Genomic DNA, 26,817 nt, shown 5'->3' on the forward strand with positions numbered 1-26,817 from the left:
TCCGCGCTCGATCGACACCTCTTGTCGGCTCTACATGAAGAGTGGCGTGCGATGCGTGGCCGCGATACTTTGATACTAGTCTTGCCCACACTCGACCTCGCAGCGTGTAGAGCGCAGCAGATCGTCTTTACAAGATAAACAAATGCGCCAAGTCGCGCCTCACCTACTGCACTGCGGCCAGAGTACTAGAAACACAACACCGAACACGCTGTACTGCTTATGCCTCGGCGCTCTCTGTCGTAGCCGGCGGTTCGAGCTCGCGCAAGCGGGCTTCGACACTCGCGACGCGCTCGGCGGGGCAAATGAGCGTGAGAAGGCGCAGCTGCTTGACGGCTTCGTCCACGCGGCCGATTTGCACGAGGAACTCGGCGAGGTACTCGTACGTCGCGGGATTGCGCTCGTGGAGGCGAATCGACTCTTTGAACGCAATCATGGCGTTCTGGTAGTCGCCGAGCGCGGCGTGGGCGCGGCCGTACGTGCACAGAAGGATGCTCCAGCTCATGTGGTCGTGCGTCGGGATGAGCTACAAGCACCAGCCGATGAGCGCTCCTTCACAGTCCGTATCCGCACCTTGAGTGCGCTTTCAATGAGGTTCTTGGCCTTCTCGGGGTGGTGCGGCATCTCAACAAGAGCGCTACACAGCGCAGATCTCATTTTTCGAGTCAAAAGTGACGACATTGTACCGGAGGTTCCACGTCGCCGCCCGCTTCTTGTCGACTTTGAGGGCGGCCGTGCATGCGTCCCGAGCCCGCTTTGTGTTTTTTGCGCGACGCTCGATCTTGGCCAACGTCGTGAGCAGCATGACTCGGTTACTGCACTGCTGCGTCGCTAAATGCTTTTGCATAAAATCGATTCGACAGGATAAGAGCCATCCGTACCAAGGTCCAAGACAACGCGGGCCGACTCGATGTTGCCCCGCTTGGCCTCCATCTTGGCCAACGAGCACCAGTAGCTCGCCGACCACGGCGAGAGGTGCGTCGCCTAGCAACGCGCAGGAAGCGACGCGTCAGGTAGATAAAGCCGTACCTTTTCATAGTACTCCTTGGCCCGATCGACATCGCCGTGCTTCTCTTCCAGAATGCCCCAGTTCTAGTCGTTTCTAGTTAGTCGATTGGACGCACAAGAGGTCGTCGGCGTACGTGCCACAGCTGCGCATTGTCCGGAACCATGGCGACACCGGTCGAAAACGTCTCGCGCGCGTCCTCGAGACCGTGTTGGGCGTCCGTGCGAAGATGAAAGTACGCCAGCGACTAGGATCCATATGCACTCGAGATATGGACACGACGCATTCTACCGTGATGTTGGAGATGCTTCCCGGGTTGTGCTTGAGCACGGTATGGTAGATTTTAAGCGCCGCGCCGTGGTTGCCAAGACCGTCTTCAAACTGCGCAAATGCATTGTACGCGCGCTCGTCGATCGAGGACAACTTGGTGTCTACATGCACGCCACGTAAGCTGGTGTCAGCGCAATAGAAGCACCGACATTCGCGGAAGGCGTCGCGGGCGCCCTCGACATCGCCGAGCTTGGCGAGGCTCATCGCACGCAACATAAACTGCTTCTTGTCGTACGGTGCCGACTCGAGGCCTTGGTCCAAGACGACGACCGCCTCGCCGTAAAAGCCGCGTTCGTACTCGAGCTGGGCCCACGCCTACGTCGAGTCGTCGATCAGTATCAAGTTGATACAACGCATACACCGTACGTGGAACACTTGAGGCGTGCAGAGCGCCATTTGCGTCGCTTGCGTGAAGAGCTGGCGCGCGAGCTTCATGTGGCCGTGCCGGCCCTCAAAGAGCGCGTAGGCCTACGCCACATGAGAATGCAAGTTGCCATCGCACACGCACCTCGGCCAGGTGAATGTCGTCCGGAAACTTCTTCTTGTAAGCGACAAAGAGCTTTCTGCGCTCCTGCGTTCAAAGCCGGTCGAGAGTCGGATGTCTACCTGGCTTTGTCCGTGTTGCCGCTGCGATCTTCGACCAAGGCCAAGCCTACGCTGCATCTTTGAGCATCGCGCGACCGAGGGATCGAGGTCGCACCGAGACCGGCCATCGCGGTCTGCGTCGTCTTGCCGGCGTCGGCCGCAATGATGACGTTGAAGAGGCGGCGTGCTTCGTTGAAGTTTTCAATGTCGCCTTCCATCGTCGCCCACGACTGCCAGAGACTCGCGCTGAAGCAGATTTTGGACGCCTTGGTGAAGATCTTGCGCGCCAGCATGACCTTGCCGTCGCGCCACTCCTACGCTCACACGTCGCCTGTGAGGACAACACGCACATTGCGATGGCGACGTACCATGGTCGCCCACTTGTTCCACATCTCCATGTCGTGGTAGTAATGGTGCTGGAGCACATTGCGGAAGAGCCGCCGGGCGCCATTGATATCGAGGCGGATGAGCGCCTGCAACGTCATCTCGTTCGCCGCGACATGGTCGCTCTGGAAGCCTTCGAGATGGTCGCGCTCGGGCTCCCACTCGCCTGTTTCTTCGCTGTACGAACCAAAGTAGCTACCCGTGGCCGGCGGCGCCGCCGACGAAAAGGCCGGCCGCGACTGCGACAGCCAGCGCTGCTGCTGGTACATGGTCTTGATGCTCGAGACGCGGTGCGTCTGCTTCCACGTTGCCAGCACGAGCGACTGCGACCGCAGCACCGTCGCGCCCGAGAGGCGAAGCGTTTGGGGGCGCAGGACCCGTCGATGAAAGGCCAGCATTTGGCTTGGAACGCGTCCGAGCAACACCGATTGCGAGTGCCAATCGGCCCGCTTTTTTAAAACGTCGCGCAGATCCATACAAACATCCAGTATACATTTTATTTGATATGTCCAGCTTCGAACTTCGGTTTGCAAGCCGCCACAAGCTCGAGCGTCGCATCCATGATGATGGGCTGGAGGCCACCAAGCTTAGCACGCTGCGGCGTTGCAGCCGCCATCTAGGACGCACGAGGGCGCAGCGAAGACAAACCATTCTCCACACGTCACCTTGATGCCCGATAAACCGCTCGGAGCGCCCGTTCAATCTGGTGCCGGGCAAACGACCGTCGTGGCGTGCGATGGTGACGATCGTCGCTCTGTAGCTCAATATGAATGCAACAGACGACGTGCAGAGGCTCACCTCCAACGTCTTGAGTCCGCGCCCGTACAACTTCTTAGTTGAAGTTCTCAACACCATGGCAAAACCTGCGTGCGACGACCAAACTCGCAATCGATCTGCTCAAGCAGCGCGGTCGAGCTGCTTCGTATTGTTGCAGAAGCGACGGACATCGAGGGATCGCGAGCGAGCTCCTTGGCATCGAAAATAGCATACGTCTCCAGGTCTTCAGGCTTCAGGAAGGCAACTCCAACTTCGATTTGTTGTCTTCGATTTTTTGCTGGCAACGTGCAACACGACGATGCAGGCCAACTTGGTGCCAAGCGCGCTCATCGAGCGGGCCGATACGAAGAAGATGCTGTACGACCAAGCACTCGACGGCGCAGGAAGCTTCATCTTGGGCTAGGTACCGCGCCTGTGGGCTCTGCAAGCGAGTGGTGCCGGGCGACCAGCGTACGTCGACTTTCACCAGCACGAGGCTCGGACAGGCAGCGTAGGACCGTACTGCCGCTTTTGCAACGTTTCGCTGCACGAGACGACCCAAGTGATCTGGAGGTACAAGCTCGTGGTACCTCTTTTGTATGCACGTCGCTGTGGCTCAGGCGTACGATAGCTCAGTTGCGCGATTGGCATGACGCTCCTCAACGTTATCCTTTTTGACGAAGGTACGCGAATGATCTCGACCTGTCGATGAGTCCATGGGTGTAGTTGCTGAGGTGTTTCTTGGTGCGCCGGCCAGCCGCTATGCCAAAGTCCTCGCCTGCAACGTACGCGCGTCTCTGACATCGACTGTCGTAGCTACGGGAGAAGCTGCCGTCGCTTGATGCAGCGGTGGCCGAGACGCTCGAAGGGTCCCTTGTCGAGATGACGCTGCAGGTTGGTCTTCGCGTCGGGCCTTGGCTTGACGCAGGTGGACAAATAGGAGAGCGCGGTCAACTCCGCCACCGGATACGAGGTAACACGAGCAGCATTTATGTGAGCCCATGCGCATATCAATGAGCTAGCGAGAGCCCAAGGCCGTTCGCATTGCGTGGTATGGGTCCGCCGACGCGACGCCGCTGCTCACGCGTGTCCTCCAGCGCCACTACAAGGACAACAACGTCGCGCTCTAGTCGCTACCTTAGTTGCTTTGAGTAAAGACCTTGCTCTTCTTCTGCATTCGCATGACGACAGGGGTCGGTCGCTATATATTTATAGCATGGTCGTCTTGGACATTGAGAAGCGCGAGGTGCACGCGCTCTGTGACCTCTTCCACGCCCTCGACGGTAGCTTCGCGTGTGGCGTCGGGTGGCTCATCGTATCGCAGGCTCGCGCTGGCGGCGCAAAGACGGGTGGCTCAAGCTGGACCGAACGCAAGAGCTCGCGTCGGGCGTTGGGCTCGACTGGTTTGGCACCAAGTGGGACAAAGGGCGGCTCGTCGCGCTCGACCTCAGTCGCAACGACCTCCGCGGGTCGCTGCCCGACCTCTTTGGGGCGTTCAAGAAGCTCCGGTCGCTTCAGCTGCGGGACAACCCGCGGCTCCGCGGTCTCATTTTCTCCGTGCCATGTCAAAATTCCCACACAAGATGTCCGAATAGGCCGACTGCCGCCGTCGCTCTATGCGCTCAAGCGACTCCAGCTCGTGTACGTCGATGGCACGCAGCTTGTGCACGTCGTCCCACCTGCGCTGGCGCACAACCTCCACGTGACCCAGTACAAGGCGGACGCGATCGCGACAATTCGCTTCCATACGCCCGGCCCATGCCAGTGGATGGTCGACATCTCCGAGCAGGAAATGTTTTTGGTGGCCGCCAAGCTCGAGGCGGCTAGGCAGCCACCGCGACCGCGCGCCATCGAGCGCTCGGCGATGAACGCGACGGGCGCCGAGCGCATGGCGGCCGCCACCAAGCTGCAGCAGCTCTATCGCGCCAAGATGGCGCGCCGCAAGTTTCGCGACCTCCTCTCGACCATCTACGAAGCGTACGTCGACCCTGCGTCCGGCGCCGCCTACTACGTCGATACGCGCACGGGCACTTTGACGTGGGAGAAGCCCGCGCTGCTGCGACGCGTGGACGCGATCGCTGGGACAAAGAAGGCGCCGCCGCCAGTCTTGCCGCAGCTCGACGAGTGGCAGCCGCTAAACGACGACGACGGCTACGAGGTAGACGGCCTCATACTGCTGCACGAGTGGTTGTGCATGTCCGACATCTAGTACTACTGGAATCCTCGGACGAACGAGACGCGGTGGGAGGACCCGCGGCGCCGCCCAACAATCCGTGACGAGCTCCTCCGGCGCTATGGCTTTGAAGCGACCGACGACGCGCGGTACGCACGCCTCTTTGCCGAGTACGACAAGGACCACAGCGGCAACATCGACGTCGACGAGTTCACGGCGCTCTGCGGCGACCTCGGGCTGCCCATGGGCCCAGCACAAATTGCGAGCGTTCTCTCGACACTCGACACGTCGGGCGACGGGCTCCTGAGCGTCGATGAGCTCAAGGGCTGGCTCGACATGGCGCACTAACGCTATAAGACTCGGATGCAAGCTCAGTTATTATAACGAGCGCTGGAGCATCGCCACGAGCTTCTCGGCGTCGACAAGCGACCGCGTGAGGCCCACGAGAAGGCCGCGCTCGAGCGTGTAAATGTCGCGGCAGACGCACACGCAGCTGACGCCGATGTTCCCAAAGGTGATGGAATACTCGGCAAAAACCGCGTGGCCAATGGTCTCGAGCATCGGGGACGACGTCACCGACACGGTGACCGCGGCGTCGACGAGCGCCTTGAACTTGGCCATGCCCGCCGGTCCTGCATACTTGCCCCAGAACGGAACGTCTTCTGGGACTTCGCACTGCAGCACAAAGGTGCTGCTGCCCGGGGGTAGCGTAATCAGAAACGCATTCACCGAGGCTTCGTACATGGCGCGCACGGTGCGCAAGTGTGCTTCCTACAGCCGCACCTCCTTGACGCATGGGGTTCGGGATGTAAAGCTACCTCGTTGAGGTCGGCGCCCTTTGTCGCGAGGAAGATGGACGACGCGATCGCACGCAGCCAGGCGTCGCGCGAGGTGCGCTGCCGCAGCACCAGCGTCAGCGTCACGTCCACCTCTTTGATCGTGTCAAAGCCGACGACCTGGAGACCAAACGCGTTCTGCTGCTTGACGTACACCATCCACTCGGCCGCGTGGCAATCCACCATCGAGAAACCGGTCGACTTCTTGCCGCGCGAGAAGAGCCGCAGTTTGCTCGCCGGCTTTTCACTTGCGATGCGTAGTGAGCACGTGCTCTTGTGCAGCGTCAGATGCACTTTCTTCCATTGCCCGAGCGCGACTTGCTGGAAGACGTGCCCCGAGACAACGTCGCCGTCGTCTTCACTCTGAAGCGCATCGTCCAACGCATCGAGGTCTGCGTCTGTGATCGGGAAGGACGCTTGGCTGCTGCTATGTTCGCGGCTCTGCGTCACCGCGTGGAGCGTCACGCTGGCCTTCTCGACAAGGTTGGCGGCCGACCCGACCGAGTCGAGGCGCTTGCGGTTGCCCGACGCGCTTGCAACGTCGTCCGTCTGCTTGTAGTGCTCGGCCACGAGGCGGCTCACCGTGTCGGCCCATGTCGGACTCTTTTGGCAGTACTGGCGCACGAGCTCCTGCTGCAGAGTTGGCGCACTAGCCCAAATAGACGAGTATCAGTTCTGATTTGGAGGCGGTAGGGGTGTACCTGCAGATCTGGTGGAGGCGGATCCCGAGGCGAGCGACATGGCCATGGTACGGTGTCTCGCGTGCGATCAGCCCTTGCTCAATGCACCGCAGCAGGTTCTGCGCTTCGTGTCGGAAGGCGCTTCGCAGCAAAACGTTGTTGGCTTTGCCGTTGGGGCGGTCGAGGAGCGTCAAGAAGATGCGTAAGAGCGAGTTGTGCAGGAGGTTGGCATTCGGGTGCAGCTCAAAGAGCGAGAGAAGCCCAGGAACGAGGTCGTGGTCGGCCATCGTGGCGTCCCATAGCTCGACTGCAATCATGGCTTTGATCGCGCGCAAGACGTGGAGGAGGAGAAAGCTGGACGTGAGCGGAATACAGTCGAGCGCGCCCGACCAGTTGCGCTTGAGCGGACTCGTGACGCTCGCGCATCGACTGTCGAGCCGGGCGTCGACGCTGCACCCGTCATCATCGTCGTCGTCGTCTTCGCTGTCGGAGAAGGACGCTTGGGTCGCCAAAAACGTAATTTGCCGGTTGTAGCGCGCAATGTGGATCAAGGTCGTGAGCATCGGCACGAGCTGGCCAAGGTGCTTGACGACGGTCTCGGCCAGCCCCACGATTGGCACTTGCTCGAGGAGCGCCGAAATGACGTCCAGCACAAACACTATTACCAGTCAACTTGATACGTTGATACGAAGACGCGAATACCGGTGGGTGTCGGGTTCATGGCAATGTCGGCGTGCACGTTCCAAAAGAGCAGCTCGTCGATGCTGATGTCGAGGAGAGGACTCAGGAGCGCAAGTGCGTCGGGCGACAGGATCGTGGCGACCACCCACGTCTGCAACTCGACGTCCATGACGCGCTGCATGTAGGCGGCGTTGGCCTCGAACGACGTCATGTGCGATGTGCCTCGCTGCAGGTACGTAAACGTGTCGGGGTACATGCCCGTGACGAGGCCGTGCAGGACGCTGCTGTGATTGGCCATGCGCGCCTGCGTCATGCCGTGGGCGACGCCCCGCGCGGCCTTGAAATCATATGCCGTCCCAATCGAATGGAGCAGCCCGAGCACGAGCGAATTCGCAAAGGCACGGGACAAGTCGGCCGCATATCCGAGGTGCACAAGGCCGTGGACCAAGACCGCCATGTCTTCGAGATACGAGTGGAACAAGAGGCGTTCGCTCCATGTGACGCCATCGACCTGAAGGCTGCGAAGCATGGAAAACACGGGCGTGTAGATGATGTACGTCTTGGTCATCTGCACAGAGGTGACGGTTCTGTCATGCGCAGAGGAACATACCTTGATGAGGAATCCGAGAAGGATCGGGTCGAGTGGGACATCGCACCAGAGGCAGTGATAGAGGTCCAGGAACGCGTGGGACCACTCGTCTGTCGAGAGCTCTGTCCATGGGTACTTGAAGGCGGATGGCGCCGGTCCTTGCTTGATGTTGATGTCCCACCAGTTGGGCGCAGAGGCCGCACGCTCGCGCAGCTGACCGTTGACCTTTTCAGTCGAGGCTTCGGGGCTCGACGGCCGCCGGCTGCACTCTTCTTTTTTTGCTGGTGCGGGCTGGTGCCACGTCAGGTACGCCGGGTACAGCCGCGTTGCGACAAAGAAGCACACGTACTGGTCGCGGTAGATGCCATAGTCGACGTCTTGCCGCAGCGTTTGGTGCACGCCAATGCCGCCAAACACGCGGCGAATCGCGGCTGGGTTGAGGATGAGGCGCTTCCAGTAGTCCGCAATCGGGTTGGACGCGTGGAGTGAGATGAGGCGCTCGATGCCACCGAGGAGCGTGGCGACGCTGTAGCGCGGGCAGAAGAGACACTCGACGCTCGTGACGTGGCGCAAGCTCTCGGCGTCATGCGAGCTTGGGCCCGCGTTCTGCGCAGCCTCGGTCCGGTCGCAGCAGCAGGCGTCGACCATCGAGAGCGGTTGTTGTCGACGTATCGCCCAATCAGACGCGCACGGCAATGGCTTCTCGACACCGGATTGGTCGGCCGCAGGATGTCGAACTCGGACGCACTTTTATTCGAATTCGAGCGACAGTTAGCAAAGGTCCTCGTTGCACATTGCACATAGCAAGCACGCCGTCGCTCGTCGCCCAAGACGCTCGGCTTCCCGACGCTGCGTCGGCGGGGGCAGAGGATAGAAGAAGGTCGTCGCCAATTCTGTTGTCCTGGATACTTTCCGCCCAGCTACGTTATCCGGACAATCCGAAGGAATCGGCACATGCCGAAATTAGTATCTCGGCGTCCAGCGAGTCCGGACAGCTTTGCTGGGCCGGGGTGACGAGCTTACAGGCACTTTTGCTGCGGCGGCGCAGTACCTCCGCACTAGTACGACGAATGTGGGGTGTAGAGCTGGGGTGTAGTTGCAGCTTGCCAGCTTAAGTGCGTTGGATTGGCTGTTTTTATCCGGATGCGACGGCGATCTTCGAGCCTGGTCAGAATCGGAATGCTGTCGAAGGTGGTCCGCGATGGTGTGTGCGAGCTCACGCTTACGAGCGCCAAGACGCGCAATGCTCTCGGGCTCGGCCTCATCCGCGAGCTGCAGGACGCTCTCCGCAGCATCCACGAGGACCGTGCTGTTCGGTGCGTCGCTGGAGCAACGGGTCGATTTCTCGATCATCCTGTCTAGTGTCGTCGTGCTCGGCGCAGAGGGCCCGGTCTTTTGCTCGGGGCACAACCTCAAGGAAATGCATGCAGCGCGTGAGGCCTGCGCCTCCGACGATCAAGTGCTCGCCTCGTCCGACGGCGCGCGCAAGCTCAAGGAGACCTTCGACGAGTGCAGTCGCATGATGCAGTCGATCCTGACCTTGCATCAGCCCGTGATCGCCAAGGTCAACGGCGTCGCGACAGCAGCGGGGTGCCAGCTCGTCGCAACGTGTGACCTCGCGTTTGCGACGCCCCACTCGAAGTTTTGCACGCCCGGTACGTTTCGCGCTTTCCCGCTGCGTGATGCACGAGCGTACATGTAGGCGTCAACATTGGGCTCTTTTGCTCGACGCCTGGTGTCGCGCTCGGTCGCGCCGTCGGCCGGAAGCAGGCCATGCGCATGCTTCTCACTGGTGACCTCGTCTCGGCCGACGACGCCGTCCAGATGGGTCTGCTCAACGACGTCGTGCCCGAGGCGGTGCGCAAGGCGTCCTTCTTCAAGATGTAATTTTCATCGTAGGAGCTCGACGCCCATGTGAGTGCTCTCGCGCAAGAGATCGCGTCCAAGAGCCCGACGGCGCTTCGCCTTGGGAAGCGAGCTTTCTACCAGCAGCTCGAGATGCCCGTGGGCGACGCCTACGCGTTCGCGGCATCGGTACGCTTCCACGCACGTTCCTCGCGTTCTCCAAGCATCTTCCTAGGTCATGTGGACCAATATGATGGCCGAGGACGCCCGCCATGGGATCGGCGCCTTCCTCAGCAAGACCAAACCCAAGTGGCAAGACTAAGATTATTAAATAACAACACATAGCGCGAGAGACAGTAGTACAACGAAGGCGCATGATGCGCTAGCGGATGCGGAGCGTGACGAGGCCGGTGATATCCCCGGTGCGCCGACCCCCGACCGCCAGCGTCGCGCCGAACGGAACGCTGGACCCGTGGTGCGCGTACGCTTGGGACAGTGAGATGACGCACTGCCCGATCGCCTTGTCGGGCTTGCCAATGTGCAGCGCCACGTGCATGTGCGGCCGCGGGTGGGTGTTGGTCGTCTGCGCAATGCCCTTGAGCTGCAGGCGGTGCAGACTCACCGTCTTGGTGTTCGAGTACAAGCTCATGTCGCGTCGAGTCTGTAGCCGCCCCGCCATCTCTTCCAACTACATGAAGCGTCAGCACGCACGGAACTAGCATCGTATCATAGAACCAGTCGCTGGTGCAGATAGTCGTCTTCGCACGGCAGTGGGAAAAGCACCCGCGCCTCCACCGCGTCTACGCAGGTTGAAATATGCGACCCAACTAGCGACGTGGTTACCGTCAATGACAATGGCCGAGTCAGTTGTGCCACTGCGCGCCGACGACTGGTCCGTCTTGGGCGCCGTATCTTCCTTGAACGTATCCCGCTCGACGTCCGTGTCATTTTGGCCGGACCACGTGATCTCAATGTGGCTCAGCGTCACCGTACAACGTTTCTGCGCCTTCTACAAAGCTAGGGTTAGGTGTAGCAAATCGGATCTATCGTACGAGATTCGTGTCGAGGCAGCGACTGCCCTGCTCCACATACGCCTCAAAGAGACAGCTCACGGGCTTGTGGTCCGAGACTGTTATGTGCTCGCAGCTGTTGTACGCGACGGGCGTGAGCCGCTCGCGCAAGTCGGGCAGCGAGTGGAAGAGAACGCGGTCCGTGTAGGACGGGACGCGCTCGGCCGCACCGGCGTGCAGTGAAAACACTGTCTCGAGCTGCGACGACGTCGTGTCGAGCTCGAGGTCGATGCGCGTGCCGCGTTGCCGGCGGTACGTCGGTGCAAATGCGATCGGCGCTTCTTCAAAATCATGGAAAATCTGCAGCACAATAAGAAATGATAGCAATATTTCCGAGGCGTACCTTGGACTGCTGCATGCAGAGCCGCAGTTCGTCGTGCGGGAGGAGCGCCATCCACGCGTTCTCGCGCGTAATGCTGCTGTCGAGCGTCGCCACGCTCGAGTGTTCGTCGTCTTGGAGCAGAAGCGGCGGCTGCGGCGTCGGCGACGTCACGAGCGAGTACGCCGACGACGACATGGAATGGAACCGCTCGATTTGGCTCTGCACCGAGAACGAGAGCGCGGCGTTCTTGACGTGGAGCAGCACCGACGCGAGGAGGTCGAGCACATGCCGCGCCGACGCCTTCTGGTACGTGAGCCGGTAGTTGAGGTCGCCCATGACGATCGTGTGGTGGGCCATGATGGGCACATCGAACCCCGAGTGCGTCGCCGAGAGTACCATGTTGTTGAGCACATGGCTCGTGTCGATGTTGCGCTTCTCGAGCTTGCTCGTTTTCTACAAGAATCGTCGACTAAGAACACACATGTCAAAAACGAGTCGGTGTACCGAGTCGGACGCGAGGTGGCAGTTGATGACGGCGAACGTCGAGTTGTAGTACCGAAACATAAAGCCGACCGCACCCTTGTTGGACGCACGGCCCACGAGAAGTGACTTGCCGCAGTTGACCTACAGATAAGACGCGTCAGCAGCCGCATCGAAGGCGCGCATGATACCTTGGCCGAGGCGTCCAAGTGCATTTCAAACACCCGCGAGCTCACGTCGTCGGTCGCGACAAAGACCGTGATGGCGATGAAGCCCTACGCTGTCGATGAGCACACCAACGATCAATGAACAAAATACATGGAAGCCAAGCGCCGTGTTGCGGCTCCCAATCTCACGCGAGTAGGCCGTGAAGGACCGCTGCTTGCGCGGAAAGCCTTGGTGCTCCAAGTGGGCGTGGATCGCCGCGCGGTAGTCGTCCAAGTAGAGACATTCTTGGAGCCCGATAACGTAGATATCGTGTCCCAGCGGAATCCAGTCGTCCTACAGCACGATACGACGTCATTCGACGTGCTCTCTGCAACAAGTTCCTACGAGGTTCTTGGGCACACCGGCTTCGCCGCAGTTGAACGTGGTCGCAAAGATCATGGCGCGCTGGAGCTCATACTGGCTCAAGGAAAGCTCGTTGGCTTCGGACGGCGCGTCCTTCTTGTCACAGCCCAACTTGACGCCGCAGCAAGCGAGCGCGATGACAGCGATCGGGCAGTCGTGAAAGATGCCGCCGTACAAGACAGCGTTGATGAACCCTGCGCAGTGTGAGAAGGGTCATGCACCTCGGCGTGCACCTTGGAGGTTGATGGTCAGTTGCGCGAGCAGCACGAGTGGAAAATGAATCCGGCTGTCGTCGTGGGCCTGGATGCCTGCGATTGGAGGTCAGATAACTAGGATTCAAATATAGGGGCCTTGAACCTCGAAAGACGAGACTCGGAAGGAGCAGCACCACGGAGCAGACGAGGTAGAGCAAAAATTGCTTTTGCAATATCGAGTACGAAGTCGACGCGACGTCCGATGTCTCCCTAGACCATATTCGAGGTGATCATCCGCGGTAAAGTGGTGGTAAGACGTACTTTTGCGCCCACTTCCACGTGTTGTGCCACACGATGCCAATCACGAGCGCGTTGAAAACGGCGCAGACGAGCAGGAGCGGGAAGAAGTGCTCCATCTTGGCGAGCCGTCCCTGCTTGGTCTCGCTCGAGAGCCAGCAGTAAAAGTCAGCGCCGCCGTACGCGCCACCTACGTAGCGCGTGGTCAAAAGGTCCTTCGCGAGCACCCTCAAACATACTGCACCAATGCCACACCGACATGGCGGTCGCGGGGACAATGGAGATGGCAAGGTACCACTTGTGGCGGCTGCGGAGCTTCTCGTCCGAGTCGCGCTTGACACACCACCGGTAGAGGTTGAAGGCCATGCACGACGAGCAGACCCAGGCTATGTCCATGTTCAAGGCTGTGTGTAAGGCGGAGATCAAGTACCCTGCATGTTCCCGCAGTCAATGAGGAAGGCTTGGATGTCACACGCCACTTTGTTGGGGACGAGCGTCATCTCGGGCAGCTTGGCGACGGCAACCGCGAGGTCCATGGCCGACATGGCCACCACCAGCGTCGTCGAGTAGTCCATCTTTTCGCGGGCGACGACGCGGCCGTAGTGGCGCACGAGCACAAAGACACAGCCGAGCACCGAGATGGACCTGCACACGGCATCGTTAGCACCACCCTGTTGCAGAGCGCTTGGCACGTACGCGGTCACGCCCACGGTCCAGTCCATGGCCGAGCGCTGGTCTGCGTCGAGCAGCATGGTGGTCGGCGGGATGGTGTGTGCAATGCATGACGTTCGGCAGAAGCCCGTTTCTCAAAGCTGTCTTCGCATACCTTGCTATTTGTATACCGTCTCAAGTAGGTGCGAAAGCGCCAAGGAGCGCCACCGACCACATTGCCCTTTCTCGACAAAAAAGGGTGCTTGCATACAATAAATCCATTCACGATTCCGCAACAGTCCCTGTTTTTGTCAACAATTCCGACCAGGCGTGGTATGTCAGGTGAGATCGTGGGCCCGAGGCCAATCCCACGCAGCGGGCCAGCACGCGTTAGCAAGTGGAGCCAGCCGGCGGTGGCCATCGAAGCGCCGGCGCTGGAACGTACTCGAGGACGTCGGCGCTCAGGTGCAGGCGCGCGATCTCGGGAAGCGACGTGTATGCGTCGGTCGCGGTCCTGGCGGCGCCAAAGTCGTAGCGCCGGACGTTGAGGCTCGCGATCGACGAGAGCAGATCTATGCGCATCGAGCGACTTGTTGCATGCGACCGCACGTACATGCGTCATGTGGAAAGGCTGCGCTCAGCTGCGTCAGGACGCGAAAACGGAGATCTGGTAAGCTACAAAGTTGGAGACGAATGACGACCGCGCAAGAACACGTATACTACCATCCAAGGCTGCGGCGCACCATGATGGACTGCGTCATGCTCTCGACCGTCGGCTGCCCAATTTGGTCGACGCCACTCACGCGGCGGAGGAGCCTACTCGATGGTCGAAGCGGCTCGGCGCAAGCGAGGTAGTACTTGTCGAGGTAGATGAGCGTCTTGATGCGCACGTCGCCGTCGGCTAAGGCCAGATAGGCCACCATATGTTCTGTACAGAGGATCACGAGCCTGCAACTCAGGTGGGAGGCGCGTGCCTTCGCAGCGCTGCGCATCGGGCAGCTTCAAGTAGTAGTGGAAGAGAATCGAGTGCGCTTCACACAACTGTCGCATGACGGCTGTGATCACTCATCCCGCCATTGGAGTAGACAAACATAAGATCGTACGCGCTTGTGTTCGATGCGCCGAAGCGTCGCGAGCTCGTCGGGCGTCGGTGGCACCATCGCGTTGGTCGCCTTGGCGTTGGGACCGACAGCTTTGGTCACGTACTCGATGGCCTTGACCTCGTCGCCGAGCTTGCGCAGAAGCTTGCCAATCTGCCACGTTGGGTATAGAACCAATGAAAGGAATGGCATCTACCTCGAGGTAGGCGACTTTGGGATCCGGCATCGCATGCTTCTCGCGCCATAGCCGCTTGATCTCGGCCTTCATCTCCTTGACGCCGCTCGACGTGAGGCGCGACGGCGCCTTCTTCAAGGGCGACGCCGGTGGATCGCCAAGCTCTGTCAGTTTGGCGCGAAGCAGCACCGTGCCTTGGTCGCGCTTGGCTTTGGCCGCCGCCAAAAGCTCGTGCTTGCGGCGTCTGCGACATGGCATATATACAAGCGTGGTTGCATGGTCGACCTACTTGTCGCCGTCGCCCGCGTGAGCGTATTTGGCGGCTTGGTACTCGGCGTCGAGCTCTCGTATTTGCTGCTGGAGGTCGTGGCGCTCGCACTGTAGCTTGCACTCCTCTGCGCAACACAGATCAGAAATGGCTAAGACTCGTCGAAAAAGACCGTCAAATGCGATGAGGTCGTCGCGAAACTCCGAGTCGAGTGCGATGAGCTTGAGCAGGCTTCGCGTGTGGTCGCGCTTCGCTACCTCGTTGGCCGCACGGGCAGCCTCGTCGCTCGCTCGCTGCGCCCGCAGCGCGGCCATCGTCGCGCCAATTTCCTCGCGCTTCGAGCCCGCCATTGCGTTCAAAAATATCAAAACGAAACGCTGTGCATGTTACGCTTACGTCGGACGCAGCACGAGCTTCATGTAGGGCGCGCACACGTGCGAGCAGCCCGTGGGGCACACCTGCTGCGTGGCGAACCACTCCTCCATGTGGGCGAGGTGCCCGCCGTGGGCGCAGACAGGGCACCAGACAAAGAGTCCAGACGCTGGCAGTTGACTACAGTCGAGGCTCGTCAGCAACATCCGACTTTAGCTAACGCATCGAGACGCACCAGATCGAACACGTGGCGAGGTTAGCACAGTGCTGACACAAGCCCTGTTGCCCCGGCTTGGCGGACGAAGTCTTGGAGGCGAGGACCGGGTCGATGGGCTTGCCGCAGCCCGAGCACGACGTGTAGATCGTCGTGGCTTTCTACGCACAGCGATCAACCAAGTCGCAAGAGAAAAGGTAGTCGGACCATGTTCATTTGGCGAATGCCCGTGTCCGGGCAGTTCTTGACCAAGTGATTCGCGACGGTGTAGAGCTGCAGCTGGTGCAGCAAGTCTACCAGAAGCCGTAGGACCAGCAACTCCAGACGACGTATACAATACCAATGTAGTGCATGTACACTTGCTGAAGCCAGCCCTTCTTCATGATCGCATCGATGTTGGTGACCTTGCTCAGGACGGCCGCGATACTCGTGCACGCTTGGACGTCGCCGGCCTCGGTATAGTACTCGAGCACCTCTCTCAGCAGCGTATCCTGGAGCCGCGAGACGTCGACGGTATTCCCGATCGTCGGCGTTGCGTCCGGTGTGCTCTCCTTTTGCGCACCGTCTTCGTACGGGTAGAGGTCCACGCCCTAGATAAGAGATCGGTCTCGTTGCGCCAAGGTAGATGTACTTACGTGCATGGCTTGGGGGTTGATCTGGTCGAGCTGCTGCAAGAGCGACGACGCTTCGTTTTTGGCGAGCTGCAGGGGCTCTTCGCCTGGTAGCGGCGTCGACGGTGGCAAGTTGGACGCAGGGGCGCGCGCCGGACTCTTGGTGCGTTTCTCGTACAGCAGCTGCAAGATGAGCCACGTCTTCTTCATGTGCCCACAGCCTGCAGCGCCAGCCACCTATGAAAATGCCACAAATGACTAAGCAAAAACGAGAAATGAGTGCGTACGTAGGCGTTGTAGGCGCACATGTCTTGAAAGAGCATCGACCCGTAGAGTTTGTACTCTTGGGCAAGGAACTGAAACACTTGCTCGTTGAAGCCAAAGAGCTGCGGGTACAAGGACGGTGCCGACGGCATGCCCGCGCCTTCCGTCAAGTGCGCTCGGAGGTCCTCGACGCTCACGGCGCTTTGCAAGCTCACGACCGCGACCATCGCTAAGACCATGTCCAGACATAGGACGATCACGATGCCACTGTACCTTGGGGAGCTGGCACCTCGACGGGAGGCGGACTCTCCGTCAAGAGTGCTGCGAGGTTGGGCACCGACCGCGACGTCGACGGCTTGCGCGTCGACTTGAACGCGAGGCGTGACGCGTTCAGTGGCGGCTTGCCGGCCGACGTGGACGCTGCAATTTGCTGCTGCTGGCGCCACGCACTGGGCGTCTGCATCGCGAGGCTCGGGTCCACCGCGGCAAAGAGCTCGTTTTGGTCGTACTGGTGGATCTTGAGCGCTGCGCACGATCGGTCTACGCCCACTGGATCAATTTTACTGTCTCATATTCCAGCTGTTGACCAATGGGGTCGTGGGACGAGACGACGTGCCCCGAGATGTTCATGGCGAGCGCGACCGTGTGCATGCTCTGGTGCGGCTTGATCGCGTTCGAGAGCGCGTGGAGTTTGAGCGTCTTGTCCTTGGAACACGCGAGCATGTGCTGCCAGTAGCCACACCCGACGTTGTCTGCCATTAAACATCCAGTGTATGCATCGAGAAATACAGAATGGAGCCTACCGGTCGCATCGCTCAGCGGTGTGCCGTGCAACGGCGTGTCAAACCACTGAAAGTCCGAGACAATGTCGGCGTGCCCCTTCATGCACGCGAGCGGCACGAACGGCCGCGTCGTGTCCCACACGTTGATGCTAGCGTAGACCTTTGCAGAAGAAGCGAACTAAGAACGCTACCTGCTATCCGTGATCGACGAACTCGTCGCAATGTGATCTAGTGGACACTTCAGCGTCCAATCAGCGATCGAAGACGGCGTACCGGGGCAGTCGGGGCGCCATTGAATGCGACCTGCGTTGGCAATCAGCGCGATCGTTTGCTTGGGCTTGTTGACGTCGTTGAGGTCCCAAATCTGCGCATCGATCAGGCGACGTGGTCGAACGAGGGGTACCTTGACACTGCGATCACGCGACCCGGTTGCAATCACCGATGGCTGCGTTGGGTGCCAGTCCAGCGACAGGATGTGGCCCTGGTGGGCCGTGAATGTGATCTCCGGCTTCTTGTTGTTGCCGAGTTCCCAGACCTACGACGACGACGATGGGTCCGCGCGTTGACCGTTCTACGTACTTCGACCGTGCCGTTCTCGAACGCAGCGGCAAACTTGGTGTCGCCAAAGGGACTAAACTTGACGTCGCGAACGCTCTCGGACTTTTGCTGCTGAAACACATTGATCTGCTTGCCCTTGTAGCGCTGGTCCTAGGATGGTCTTGCAGCATCAGCAAATGGTGTTATGGAGGAAGCGCGCCGCACCCAGAGCTTGATCAAGCCGTCTTGGGACGCGCTGAGGAGCAGGTTCGGGTCCGTCGGATGCCAGCAAATCCGGTTCACAGCGCGGTCGTGGGCCTTAAAGTCGCGCTCTAGGACAGACATGAGCCATGTCACGCAACGCTTGGCAACTCTGGAGCTTGGCGGTGTCTCGCTGGATGTCCCAGATCACAATGTAGCCGTTTGTTGACGCGGTTGCGAGGAGGTAGTCGGACTCTACGTGGCGGATGTGAGTTCGTACGGCCCGAAAGGGCGACGTCGCGTACGAGGATGCCACCGGATGTCGTTGGTGCTAAAGTTGAGGCTGGACTTGGCCGAGCGCAGATTGCGCTTCTCGACAAAGCCACCGCTCTCGAGGGCGACGATCTTGAGCACATCGCGGCCGCCGACGGCAATGAGCTAGTGGCATGCATGTGAGTTGGTGGCATGGCCCATGGTTCGCCGTACCTTTTGGCTGGACGAGACAGAGACCGCGTTCAGCGGACCCTACATATATCGAGCGTGATCTTCCCATCGCATGAGCATCTTGGTAGCGCACCGCAAACTCCATGGACGCCCGCACGCTGCTCGGCCGCGTTGCCGTCATCGCACTCGTAGAAAATAATTGTCGGATTTGGACCAATCCGATTGCAGAGAATACTGGCAAATCGGCGCCGCGTTTCGGGTCGCATTTTATCCAATCGGCGGATGCGAGGTTTCACGCCGCATTCCGTTTCGCACTCGGGAAAGGCGCGCCGATGCCAACGGCGCGGCAGGTCCTGCGATGGTGCTCGCTGCGCCTCGAGCAGCGACTGCAGTGGATACGCCTAGTGCGACTGCTCTACCTCCAGGAGCTCAAGGTCAAGCCGTGGTGGCCGCGCGACCCGTTCTTCCCCAAGCGCGGCCGCGAGTCCTTCCGCGAGTACACGCAGCACACGCTCGAGCAGTCGTTGGCGGGCAAGACGCTGGACGCGGTCATGATTCTGCTCAGTTTCACCATGGTGTACCTCTACATCCACGTCGTGTGGTCCAGTGGCGAGAACATCCCCAACGCCGGCATATCCTGTGCGTCCTCTTGTCCATCGTCGCCTCCTCATGCCATGGTGTAGTCGCGACCAAGATGATTGGCGCCATCTTTACCTTCGAGTACGTCTCCATGGCGTCGACTCATTGTCTCTCATGGTCTATCTAGCTACATGCTGCGGCTGTACGCCGCGCCGCTCCGGTGGAGCTACATCCAGAGTTACGCGTCCGTCTTTGATCTAATTTGCATCATCCCGACATGGGTCGAGATAAGCATGACGCAGGCCCAGCTGCTCGCCTTCTCCCAAACGTCGCCCGAGAACAAGCAGATTGTGCAGTTTGTACGCGTCCTCAAGGCGTTCCGCATCCTGCGCGCGTACCGCCTCTTGCGCTTCACGACGTCCATGGTCCAGCGACAAGTGCTCGTGACGCTCCTCACGGTCGTATGCATCATCGTCTCCATGTCGGGCGCGATGCAGATCATCGAGCTCTGCCCCGACCAGTGCGTTCAGTGGGGCTGCCAGGATTTTTTACGCTCCGACGGCCACAAGTGTGTCAACAGTCTTCTCTGCAACGCTGGCGTCGGCGCCTCGCTCTACTGCTGCAACTGCCAGAGTCGACCGCTCTTTGACTGGATGTACTGCATTGCGGTGTCCATGTCGACCGTTGGGTACGGTGACATTGCGCCCAAGACGCGCCTCGGCCGCCTTACGATGGGCTCCATGATCCTCTTCACGTTCGTCATGATCCCGCTTCAAGTGAATGCGCTCGTTGCGCTCATGTCGGAACGCTCCAAGTTTACGACTCGGTACACCGACTACAAGGCGCACCCAACCGCAGTCCTCCTCTCGGCCACGGACGCGATCAACGCCACGATGCTCAAGCACTTTCTACGCGAATTCTTCCACCCCGACAGCCCAAATTGGAGCGAGAACCTCTTGATTTTGCACATGAAGCCACCGAGCCCCGACATTGTCAAGGTCATTCACCAATACGAGCCGCGCGTCAAGTACATTGTGGGCTCGCCCCTCAACGTGCACGACCAGAAGCGCGCGGCGCTGCGCAGAGCCGTCGTCTGCTTCATTGTGACGTCGCGCGGCCCCGGCGCCGACTCGCTCGACCAGAAAAGCTTGCTTCTCACCGCCGTGTGCCGGCGCCTCTTGTCACCCAAAGTACCCATCCTCACGCAAGTGCTGTCGACCGGGAGTGTCCAGCACTGCGTCATCTCGGGCGCGACCGCCGCCTTTAGCATTGAACAGATCAAGCTTGCGATTTTGAGCAAGTCTATCCACGCCGTCGGTGCCTCGACGCTGCTCTCGAATCTCTTCACGACCGTGTCGCCAGCCTTTGAGCTGCCGCGCGGTGCCGCTTCGTGGGAAGCCGCCTACTTGCACGGGTACCGCCACGAGGTGTACCTTCTCGAGGTCCCATCGCAGTTTGCTGATCTCTCGTACGGCGAGCTCGTTCTCTTCCTCTACCAACGCTTTCGCATCATTTGCATCGCGGCGGAGTCGGTACCGTCCCGCTCTACTTGACTCTCGAGTCATGGCTTGTAGGGCGACGGCCCCCATTTTATGCATAGCGACCATGCGCTGCCCCTCTACGACGACCAGACGTGTCACGTGTACGTCGTCGCTTCGGGCTCGAGCGCCAAAGACGATGTGCGCAAGGTGCTGCTCGACGACGTGCGCACGTTCCAGTGGGAATTGCACTTGAGTGAACCGCGCGTCCGGACGCGTCAGGTCGTTCGGTCAAGCCACGACATTGAAGCGTCGCGCCAACGTATTGACGCCAAGAAGCGCCAAATGCTCAAGATGCCAGTGTTCATGAAGTACCTCGCAACGACGCGGACGAGCCAGGCGAACTCGGCGGTCGTGGCGATGCGCAAGACGACGCGCAGCAACAGTCTCACCAAGGTCAAGTCGCTCCAGGACGCCAAGTCGCCGTTCGAGCTCTTTCTTGTACGACGATCGTGCATTCCGACATTGGGACAGGAAGCTCACAAACGCGCCGTAGGCAAAGCCGCTACCAGACAATTTGCGCCGACATATCATCTTGATTGGGATTCCCTTCTCGCTCTTTGACGTCGTGACCGCACTCAAGTCGAACAAGACGGACATGAAGGACCACGACCAAGCGATCGTCATCATGTCCCAGCACCCGATGACCGAGGCGCAGTTCAAAAGCATTTTTTGGTTCACGACATCGATCTACTTTTACCAAGGCTCGGCGCTCAGCGCGTCCGATTTGCAGCGCATTTCGATCCAGCTCGCGTGCGCCATCATTGTCCTTGTACGAAACCCTTCGTGTGCAACGAATGTGGTGCGACGGAGCGTAGGGCTCGGGCAGCACGAACCGGAAGCACTACCTCGACGACAACATGATTGACGCCGACGCGATCACGACGGTGCGCTACATCGTCGAGGCTTGTCAGCGCAACAAGGTCAAGCCCAATATGGTCGTGGAGCTCGAGAAGGCGTCGAACGTCAAGTTTCTCAGCCGCATCGTGCAGACCCATCGCGGCGTGCCGACCATGAGCCCTATCCGAAGCATCAAGCGCGAGCTTAGCGAGGAACAGCATGCGGAAGGCAACATCACACCGCTGCCCGACATGCCCCACACCTTTGAGCCACCGTACGTTTCTGGTACGACGCAATCTCATCGAGTGACACCTTGTGCGAACGAGTGCAGGGCGCGTGTATGTGAGCGGCATCATTGACCGCGTCATGAGCGAGTGGTACAAAAAGCCGTACGTCGTGCCGATCCTGGACATGCTCTTGCACGGTCACACGGCCGACGTCTCCAAGTATATGTGTTCTTATTGTATCCGACGTCTTATGCGAGCACGAACGTAGGCAGCGGCAGTTGTTTCAGGCGCCACTCCCGTTTGCACTCTACGGCAAGACCTTTGCCGAGGCTTTTTCCAAGCTCCTCAAAGCGGTGCGTTACGCTGCACCCGCGCGTCTTGCGACGGTCATTTGCTCTAGGACGTCATTTGTATTGGGCTGCTTCACGGCGGGAGTGGCACGAGCTTTGTGTACACAAACCCACTGCCCGACACGGTCCTCTCCAAAGACGACCGTCTCTTCTTGATCGGCGAACCCAGCGACATTGTCCTTGCCTAGTTGATCGACCTATTTATCCCGTCATCGTGTTGAGTTGATGGCGCAAGAAGCACTAGAGCACGCTTCGAGGGACTTGAAACTTTTGGGCAAGCGTCGAATTTGCAGTTTGCAGATTGCATGTTTACTGTCACACACTTAGCGAGCAACTTCAACTTTCGTTTTGGGTCCCCCCATTTTGGAAGGGATTACTCACCAGCAGCGTGGGACACTCTCGCGTCATCCACTAGGGGGCCCCACAAAACAATAAAAAAAGGCGGCAACGAAGAATAGAGACATTTATATCTGATCGAACAATTTGATTTAAAATTACTACACCGGATCTCCGCTTGCATCGGCCGTCGTCGTCGCAGTCGACGTCTCGCCCGACATTCCGTGACAGCGCGTCAGCATGCTCGCACTAGTACGCCTCCTCTCGCCGCTGCTGCTCCTCGCCGTTGCCGCTGCAGGTTCGCCGGCGACTGCGCCAGCGCTCTCAACGTCAACCTCGTAGGCGCCAAGTCGTGCGCCGAATGCGCGGGCAAGACGTGCCTCCTGGAAGGCACCACGAACCTCACGGGCGGCGCCACGTCGGTAGCCCTCTCACTCTGCTACTATGACGCATCGAGTGCACCGAAGATTACTTTTTCGTTGAGTGCAACGCCGTCGTGCGACGCCAAGCGCGTCCTGTTGCCGCAGGTCAAGTCGCTGGCGACCAACACGACGGCCTCGGGCCTTTGCACCAAGACAAGCGCCGATCCGTGCCCGCTTGTCGCTACGCTGCAGTCGCCGATCGACTGGGCGATCGCGCTGCAGGCCAAGTCGGTGGTCAACACGCTGCTTGCGGCCATCGACCAGTCGTCCGAAGTTGTCAAAGTGGCCACCTTCTCGACCGAGACGGCACCGACCGTGACATCGGCCGAGACGGCCGTCACGGCCTGTGGCATGAGCATCCCCGTGTCTGGCACCCGCTTCTCGACCCTCGACGCGTGCAATGTAGTGCGCGTGTGCCGGGGGCCACTCGGCGCGTCGACGTGCGTCGTCTCAGAACCCAACGAGATCTTGCGCAACGTCACCGCCTCGTCCGCGGGTCAGACCGCTTTTCTCTCGATGACCAAGCCCTTTGGCTGCGACGCCATTGCGACCAACTCGTTCGTGTACGTCCAACTCACGGTCGGCGACGCCGACACGAGCGGCATGACCAAAGTCGCCAAGGTTGGAGGTAGAGAGCTACCTTTCCTCGGTGAGTTAGCGGCTCACAAACCGTCTTGAGTAGCGCTCTCGACGACCAGCCGCTTCACCGTGTACCCACCGGCGGTCGGTGCAACGACGTTGGAGCTGAGAGGCGACGTGTGCACCGGCACGGATGTTTCGTTTTCGCTGTCGCCCAATGCAACGAGTCTGCCGGCGTCAACTGCATCGACCGGCAACACGACGCTGACGCTCGCCTCGCCATGGGCGGCATCAAGCACCGCATCGCTCAACTATACGCTCTGCGGCGTCTCAATCTCGCGCAGCATCGACAGCGGAAGCAGCATGCGCATCACGCCGTCCGCCAACACCGTACCGTCGACGAGCCTGCTTGCCAACGTCGCGGTCACGGGCGCCGGGTTTTCCAAAGGCAGCGTCAACTGCAGTGTCGTGGCTTCCAAGGGCACGGACGCGGTTACCTTTACGACCTGCTCGTGCACGGCCATGTCGACGACCAACCTCACGCTCTCGTGCCCCAACAGTCTTGTCAACTACAGCGGGTACACGCTCGGTCTGGTGCTGGGGAGTGGCGCGACGCCCGTGACGATTGGGTCCGTCTGTGATGCGGCGCAGTGTGCGAGTTCGATCATCACGGGCGCGCCTCAGGGAGACCAAACAGCGGGTCTCTCGGGCGGCTGGATCGCCGGTATTTGCATCGTTGTCGTCGCGATCCTCGGCTTCGTCCTCGAGTGCACCCTCCATCGCAAGCGCTTCCTCCGCGACCAGCAGGCGAACCGGACGCAGTACGTCGAGACCCACAACGCCGCATGAGACGCTAACTTGCTATATCTATATACACTGCCATTTTTCCGCTCCTTTTGACGAGTTGTGCTCATTTGCGACTCGACCGGAGCTTCTCGGCGCGGGCTTTGGCCAAGTCTTTCTTCAGCGCATAGCGCTTGGCGGCCGAGAGCCCCGGGTCTTCGAGCTGCGCCTCGAGGGCTGCGATTGGTCCGTCGTACGGCGACGCCTCGGGCTCCCGCGGCGTCGTCGTCCGCGTCACCGCTGCTGGGCTTGCAGCGGGCGGTGAAGTGCGTTGAAGGTGGTCGTGCACGGGCGACGGCGGTGGCGGATCGCCTTGCGCGTTGCAGTCGCGCGTCGCAAGAATCTGTGCAATCTCTTCGGGCAGCAGCTTGTTTTTGAGGTAACTCATGATTTCGTCCGTGCCCTTGTTGACTGTCGCGATGCGCACGGTGCGCTGGGGGTTGCCGCTAATGTACAGCGCCTTGAGCTTGGGGCAGAGTCCGAGCTCGGCCGGGATCTACACGTCCTTTGATTCTTCGAACCGATCGATATTTCTACCGCTTGGAGGCTGTTGTTTTCAACCGACAAGGACGAGAGCGTCGGCGCTTCGAAGATTGTGCCCAGATCCGTCAGCTGCCGATACATAACGTCATACATCGGAAATGCAATAGCCACGGTACCTTGTTGTCGGAGGCGCTGACGATCGAGAGCGCCTTCATGAGACGCCACGGCATGCCTGCGAGCGTCGAGAGACGGTTGAACGACAGCAGCAACGTGTTCAAGCTCGACAGTTGGTGTAAGTTGGCTGGAAGCATACTGAGCGCGTTATTGCGAACGTCCAGCTCCTACGTACTAACGTCAGAACCTGACTGAACCAGGACGATCCTGCCTTGAGCTTCATGCGCGCGTGGAAGGCACCAGCGAATGTGTGCTCGGTCAGCGAATTCTTGCGCAAACGGAGGTACACCAGGTGGGGGAGCCCCAACACACTCGTTGGCAGCGCTTCGAGCCGGCAGTCCTCCGCGACGAGCGTCGTTATCTGCAAACAGAGGCCAAGTTCGTCGGGAAGAGCGCAGAGGCCTGTCTTCGACAGTGTGAGCGATGTGAGACTCGACGTGAGTGGCTCAAAACTCCACACTTCTTGCGGCACAGCGCTCAATCTACGAGCTTAGTCATGAAATAAGAACGGATTTTCAGAAGTTGGCACCGCTGCGACGTCAAGTCGAGACTTCCAGACGCAGCCGCTTCCATAAAGACGTGGTTGTCGACACCTGACGCACTCGGTGCCTGCAGCGTGAACTCGTCCGTCTCTTCGTCCATCGCGTCGACACCGACGGGCGGCTTGCCGCGGGTGCGAAGGTATTTCTTGAGGGCTTCGCAGCCTGCCGATAAGACCGAGCGCCGAATGGCCCTACGCAGGCTCGTACATGCGTGGGTGAGCAGGAGAGCAGTCGTACCGCATCGAGTTGCCATCGACGAGGATGTGGTTGAGGCCTTTGAGATACCCCAGACCTACGTTGTGTGAGATCGATTCGACTAGTGACATGAGTCGACCAGGAGGCAGGTCCGAGAGGTCGTTGTTGCTCAGATCCAGTGTTTTGAGGCGGTAGAGCTGCGCGAGACCATCGGGCACGGCCGTGAGCTTGTTATCGCGCAAATCGAGCACCGTCAAGTGGTGCTGAGCGCGCACGAGCGACGTTTCGTCAATCGATTCGAGCAGGTTGAACCCCAAGAAGAGCTGGTCCACGCTGCATGCTTCGAGCGGCAGCTCTGGGAAGCGCACCAGACGGTTCTGGCGCAGGTCTAGAAATTTCAGACTGCGCGTCTGCTGGAGGCAGCCCTGGAGCGACGAGAGCTTGTTTTTGCTCAGATCCAAGTTGGCCAGTGCGCGGAGCTGGCTCATCGACTCCGGGACCGACTCGAGTTGGTTGCCTGGCGCCGTGAGCACAGTCAGTTTTTGGAGTCCGCCTGCGGAAATACTGAGCGCTGCATGCACAGTAGCGCCGTACCGAGTGTGGTCGGGAGAGCTCGCAAGAGATTGTCATCCACCCGCAGCACCTCGAGGGCCTGGAGCTGTTCGATCGAGTCGGGCAGCGTCGTGAGCTTGTTGCCCGACAGAATGATTTCCTTGAGCTGCGTGAGCTGTCCGAGCTTCTCGGTGAAGCCGCCGCTGAGCGCGTTGCTACATCAAATATGCCACGTGAATTGCATGGAGAAACGACTTGCGCCAACGAACTTGCTCACGTCCAAGAACGCCAGTGTCGAGAGCGAAAAAAGCTCGGGCGGGAGCGACGTGAGCTTGTTCTGGCACAGCTTGAGCCAGAGGAGGCCGGTCACGAGCGCAATACTGTGGGGCACCGCAGTAATCTCGTTGTGGCTCAAGTCGATCTTGACCAAGTCGACGCACTCCCAGACCTTCTCGTCCTACGCACGGTGAAGCGGCCGCACGTGGATCGACGAGCGCGCACCGGATCCATCGAGTCCTGCAGGTGGCAGGCTTCGTCGGGAAAGGTCGCAAGGCCTCGCGCTGGCAGCGAGAGGAAGCCCGACTTCCTAGCCTGGCGGAAGGCCTTCTTGCTGCCGCCTCCATCGACGAGCCCGTCGGCCCTCGCGTCCTGGGCCGCGCGGAACGCCCGCTTGGCTGCGACGGTGTGCATGGATCCAAAAATGCCACGTCTGGGATTGGCTGAAATCGGATCGAAATGGACCA

The 26,817-nt window shown here is 59.9% G+C and overlaps 11 protein-coding genes across 11 annotated transcripts; 5 read left to right on the plus strand and 6 right to left on the minus strand.

The window, feature by feature from the left end:
- Positions 1-67: 67 nt before the first annotated feature.
- Positions 68-2,752, minus strand: SDRG_06666 (hypothetical protein). The gene is made up of 13 exons (XM_008612460.1): positions 2,287-2,752; positions 2,034-2,232; positions 1,940-1,985; positions 1,842-1,896; positions 1,700-1,801; positions 1,483-1,648; positions 1,295-1,434; positions 1,140-1,250; positions 1,027-1,089; positions 879-981; positions 684-828; positions 571-634; positions 68-523 (listed from the first exon to the last, which is right to left on the minus strand). The coding sequence occupies exons 1-13, from the start codon at positions 2,698-2,700 to the stop codon at positions 218-220; spliced, it is 1,914 nt and encodes a 637-aa protein (XP_008610682.1). The 5' UTR covers positions 2,701-2,752; the 3' UTR covers positions 68-217.
- Positions 2,753-3,346: 594 nt separating this feature from the next.
- On the plus strand, positions 3,347-4,234 carry SDRG_06667 (hypothetical protein). Its single transcript, XM_008612461.1, has 8 exons — positions 3,347-3,436; positions 3,483-3,529; positions 3,574-3,644; positions 3,690-3,741; positions 3,785-3,828; positions 3,875-3,952; positions 3,999-4,031; positions 4,081-4,234. Exons 1-8 carry the CDS (start codon positions 3,378-3,380, stop codon positions 4,186-4,188), a joined length of 492 nt encoding a protein of 163 aa, XP_008610683.1. The 5' UTR covers positions 3,347-3,377; the 3' UTR covers positions 4,189-4,234.
- A 40-nt stretch (positions 4,235-4,274) lies between these two features.
- SDRG_06668 (hypothetical protein) lies at positions 4,275-5,579 on the plus strand (the record flags this gene model as incomplete). The annotated part of the gene is made up of 4 exons (XM_008612462.1): positions 4,275-4,341; positions 4,383-4,601; positions 4,654-5,216; positions 5,268-5,579. 4 exons carry the CDS (start codon positions 4,275-4,277, stop codon positions 5,577-5,579), a joined length of 1,161 nt encoding a protein of 386 aa, XP_008610684.1.
- An 11-nt stretch (positions 5,580-5,590) lies between these two features.
- SDRG_06669 (hypothetical protein) lies at positions 5,591-8,728 on the minus strand. Its single transcript, XM_008612463.1, has 5 exons — positions 8,039-8,728; positions 7,450-7,996; positions 6,769-7,405; positions 6,050-6,716; positions 5,591-6,002 (listed from the first exon to the last, which is right to left on the minus strand). The coding sequence occupies exons 1-5, from the start codon at positions 8,663-8,665 to the stop codon at positions 5,610-5,612; spliced, it is 2,871 nt and encodes a 956-aa protein (XP_008610685.1). The 5' UTR covers positions 8,666-8,728; the 3' UTR covers positions 5,591-5,609.
- A 468-nt stretch (positions 8,729-9,196) lies between these two features.
- SDRG_06670 (enoyl-CoA hydratase) lies at positions 9,197-10,235 on the plus strand (the record flags this gene model as incomplete). The annotated part of the gene is made up of 5 exons (XM_008612464.1): positions 9,197-9,333; positions 9,380-9,672; positions 9,720-9,874; positions 9,917-10,051; positions 10,098-10,235. The coding sequence occupies 5 exons, from the start codon at positions 9,197-9,199 to the stop codon at positions 10,182-10,184; spliced, it is 807 nt and encodes a 268-aa protein (XP_008610686.1). The 3' UTR covers positions 10,185-10,235.
- Positions 10,236-10,244: 9 nt separating this feature from the next.
- On the minus strand, positions 10,245-13,547 carry SDRG_06671 (hypothetical protein; the record flags this gene model as incomplete). Its single annotated transcript, XM_008612465.1, has 15 exons — positions 10,245-10,550; positions 10,598-10,662; positions 10,706-10,871; positions 10,915-11,232; positions 11,276-11,707; positions 11,759-11,878; positions 11,926-12,009; positions 12,053-12,235; positions 12,287-12,498; positions 12,538-12,612; positions 12,662-12,768; positions 12,820-12,985; positions 13,035-13,181; positions 13,226-13,440; positions 13,492-13,547. 15 exons carry the CDS (start codon positions 13,545-13,547, stop codon positions 10,245-10,247), a joined length of 2,652 nt encoding a protein of 883 aa, XP_008610687.1.
- A 162-nt stretch (positions 13,548-13,709) lies between these two features.
- SDRG_06672 (hypothetical protein) lies at positions 13,710-15,343 on the minus strand. The gene is made up of 9 exons (XM_008612466.1): positions 15,162-15,343; positions 15,011-15,116; positions 14,743-14,965; positions 14,550-14,699; positions 14,421-14,487; positions 14,305-14,374; positions 14,170-14,262; positions 14,060-14,121; positions 13,710-14,018 (listed from the first exon to the last, which is right to left on the minus strand). Exons 1-9 carry the CDS (start codon positions 15,337-15,339, stop codon positions 13,837-13,839), a joined length of 1,131 nt encoding a protein of 376 aa, XP_008610688.1. The 5' UTR covers positions 15,340-15,343; the 3' UTR covers positions 13,710-13,836.
- Positions 15,344-15,351: 8 nt separating this feature from the next.
- Positions 15,352-18,606, minus strand: SDRG_06673 (hypothetical protein). Its single transcript, XM_008612467.1, has 18 exons — positions 18,548-18,606; positions 18,457-18,495; positions 18,276-18,408; positions 18,142-18,225; positions 17,995-18,101; positions 17,812-17,940; positions 17,636-17,767; positions 17,506-17,596; positions 17,424-17,460; positions 17,254-17,381; positions 17,038-17,202; positions 16,724-16,990; positions 16,474-16,679; positions 16,211-16,423; positions 15,916-16,165; positions 15,783-15,868; positions 15,597-15,736; positions 15,352-15,541 (listed from the first exon to the last, which is right to left on the minus strand). Exons 1-18 carry the CDS (start codon positions 18,593-18,595, stop codon positions 15,382-15,384), a joined length of 2,415 nt encoding a protein of 804 aa, XP_008610689.1. The 5' UTR covers positions 18,596-18,606; the 3' UTR covers positions 15,352-15,381.
- Positions 18,607-18,713: 107 nt separating this feature from the next.
- On the plus strand, positions 18,714-22,160 carry SDRG_06674 (hypothetical protein). Its single transcript, XM_008612468.1, has 9 exons — positions 18,714-19,053; positions 19,098-19,134; positions 19,181-20,525; positions 20,568-20,972; positions 21,028-21,303; positions 21,350-21,656; positions 21,703-21,817; positions 21,867-21,951; positions 21,999-22,160. Exons 1-9 carry the CDS (start codon positions 18,747-18,749, stop codon positions 22,134-22,136), a joined length of 3,015 nt encoding a protein of 1,004 aa, XP_008610690.1. The 5' UTR covers positions 18,714-18,746; the 3' UTR covers positions 22,137-22,160.
- Positions 22,161-22,430: 270 nt separating this feature from the next.
- Positions 22,431-24,533, plus strand: SDRG_06675 (hypothetical protein). The gene is made up of 3 exons (XM_008612469.1): positions 22,431-22,582; positions 22,627-23,334; positions 23,389-24,533. Exons 1-3 carry the CDS (start codon positions 22,525-22,527, stop codon positions 24,132-24,134), a joined length of 1,512 nt encoding a protein of 503 aa, XP_008610691.1. The 5' UTR covers positions 22,431-22,524; the 3' UTR covers positions 24,135-24,533.
- SDRG_06676 (hypothetical protein) lies at positions 24,196-26,764 on the minus strand (the record flags this gene model as incomplete). Its single annotated transcript, XM_008612470.1, has 10 exons — positions 24,196-24,624; positions 24,666-24,740; positions 24,788-24,952; positions 24,997-25,267; positions 25,315-25,518; positions 25,565-25,619; positions 25,662-26,075; positions 26,117-26,289; positions 26,344-26,531; positions 26,576-26,764. 10 exons carry the CDS (start codon positions 26,762-26,764, stop codon positions 24,196-24,198), a joined length of 2,163 nt encoding a protein of 720 aa, XP_008610692.1.
- Positions 26,765-26,817: the final 53 nt, after the last annotated feature.

Source organism: Saprolegnia diclina (genome assembly GCF_000281045.1).
Source record: "Saprolegnia diclina VS20 unplaced genomic scaffold supercont1.18, whole genome shotgun sequence".
Taxonomy (NCBI): domain Eukaryota; phylum Oomycota; class Saprolegniomycetes; order Saprolegniales; family Saprolegniaceae; genus Saprolegnia; species Saprolegnia diclina.